This window comes from Pygoscelis adeliae, unplaced genomic scaffold (genome assembly GCF_000699105.1).
Source record: "Pygoscelis adeliae isolate BGI_AS28 unplaced genomic scaffold, ASM69910v1 Scaffold262, whole genome shotgun sequence".
Taxonomy (NCBI): Eukaryota; Metazoa; Chordata; class Aves; order Sphenisciformes; family Spheniscidae; genus Pygoscelis; species Pygoscelis adeliae.
In genome coordinates this window covers 941410-942583 of record NW_008824184.1, presented here as the reverse complement: position 1 = coordinate 942583, position 1174 = coordinate 941410, and the positions used below count along the sequence as shown (strand labels likewise).

At 67.9% G+C, this 1174-nt stretch overlaps 1 protein-coding gene across 1 annotated transcript in view; it reads right to left on the bottom strand.

Annotated features, from left to right (window-relative positions):
- The window catches only part of TRPV4 (transient receptor potential cation channel, subfamily V, member 4), a 14788-nt gene that overhangs the window by 12397 nt on the left and 1217 nt on the right, over positions 1–1174 (bottom strand). The window contains exons 2-4 of the mRNA XM_009334435.1: positions 785–957; positions 393–545; positions 8–185 (exon numbers count right to left, since the gene is read on the bottom strand). Of these exons, the coding sequence (XP_009332710.1) occupies positions 8–185; positions 393–545; positions 785–957 (504 nt within the window). The remainder of the gene's footprint in view (positions 1–7; positions 186–392; positions 546–784; positions 958–1174) is intronic.

Here is a 1174-nt window from a genome sequence, read left to right as displayed (position 1 = left end):
CAGCTGGTCCCTCTGGGCGACCTGCCGGTTCCCTCCCTTCTCACCGAAGTAGAAGTAGCCACCCTCGTCCTTGGGCTGGAAGAAGCGGCCGCGGGCCTGAGCGTGCACGTCCGCTCCCTTCTCCACCAGCAGCTCCACATAGTGCTTGCAGCGGCGCTCAATGGCAATGTGCAGGGCTGTCTGACCTGTGCCACCAGCGCCGGTCAGCCCCCACCTCGCCCCGCAACTTCCCCTGCTCCAGTACCTGCTGCTCCAGTCCCCTAGCCCCTCCAGAGCCCCCCAGCCTCCCCAGGGTCCTTGCTGCTCTGATCCCCAAGCCCTCCAGCATCCTCCATCCTCCCTGGGGTCCCCCATGCCCAGGCAGGGCTGGCAGCGGCCCCATGCCCCCCTACCTCGGTAGTAGACATCCCTGAAGGGCGAGTTGATGAACTCCCGCATGTTGCCGGTCTTCTCGGCGATGTCGAGGAGAAGGGGGATGGTGTCGTTCCTGCCCCCACTCAGGTTGAGCAGGGCCTTGGGCAGGCAGGTCTTCCCCGTGGAGGGCTCTGGGAGCAGAGGGTGCTGAGGGGGAGCTGGGGCAAGCCCCCCAAGCTATGGAGGTGCCCAGTCCTGCACCCCTGCACTCTCTGGCCAAATCCCCAGCTCCTCCCGGGCGCCGCACACCACAGCCCCCTGTGACGGGGTTGTGCATCACCATCCCCGTGGGGACAAGGGGACCACTGGTGGCCCAGCACAGCCCCGGTACCGCGGGAGTCCCAGGGCAGGGCCAGCCCCAGGTGCTCACCTCGAAACTCCTCATCTGTGAGGCGCTTCTTGTGGGTGAGGAGGAAGGAGAGGAGCCCATCCAGGCCAGCTGGGGACCCCCGGGAGACGATGTCGAAGAGGATGGGTCTGTTGAAGACCTTGAGGACAGGGGGCGGGTTGGGAGCTGGCCCCTTTGCGCCTGGTGCCTGCTTCCTGCGGGAGAAGGGCCGGTGCTGGGGACCGGAGCCGCTGCCTCGGTTTCCCACCCGTGCAATGAGCTCGAGGCTGCTCAGCTGCCAGCGAAAGGCACGGGGGCCGCCCCAGCTGGGGTCACCCACTGGGGCCGGGGCAGCCTCCCCACCCACAGCAGCCCAGTGCTCCCAGCATCCAACCTCCCAGTACCGCCCACGGGGGCTGGGGGGGCGCTTGC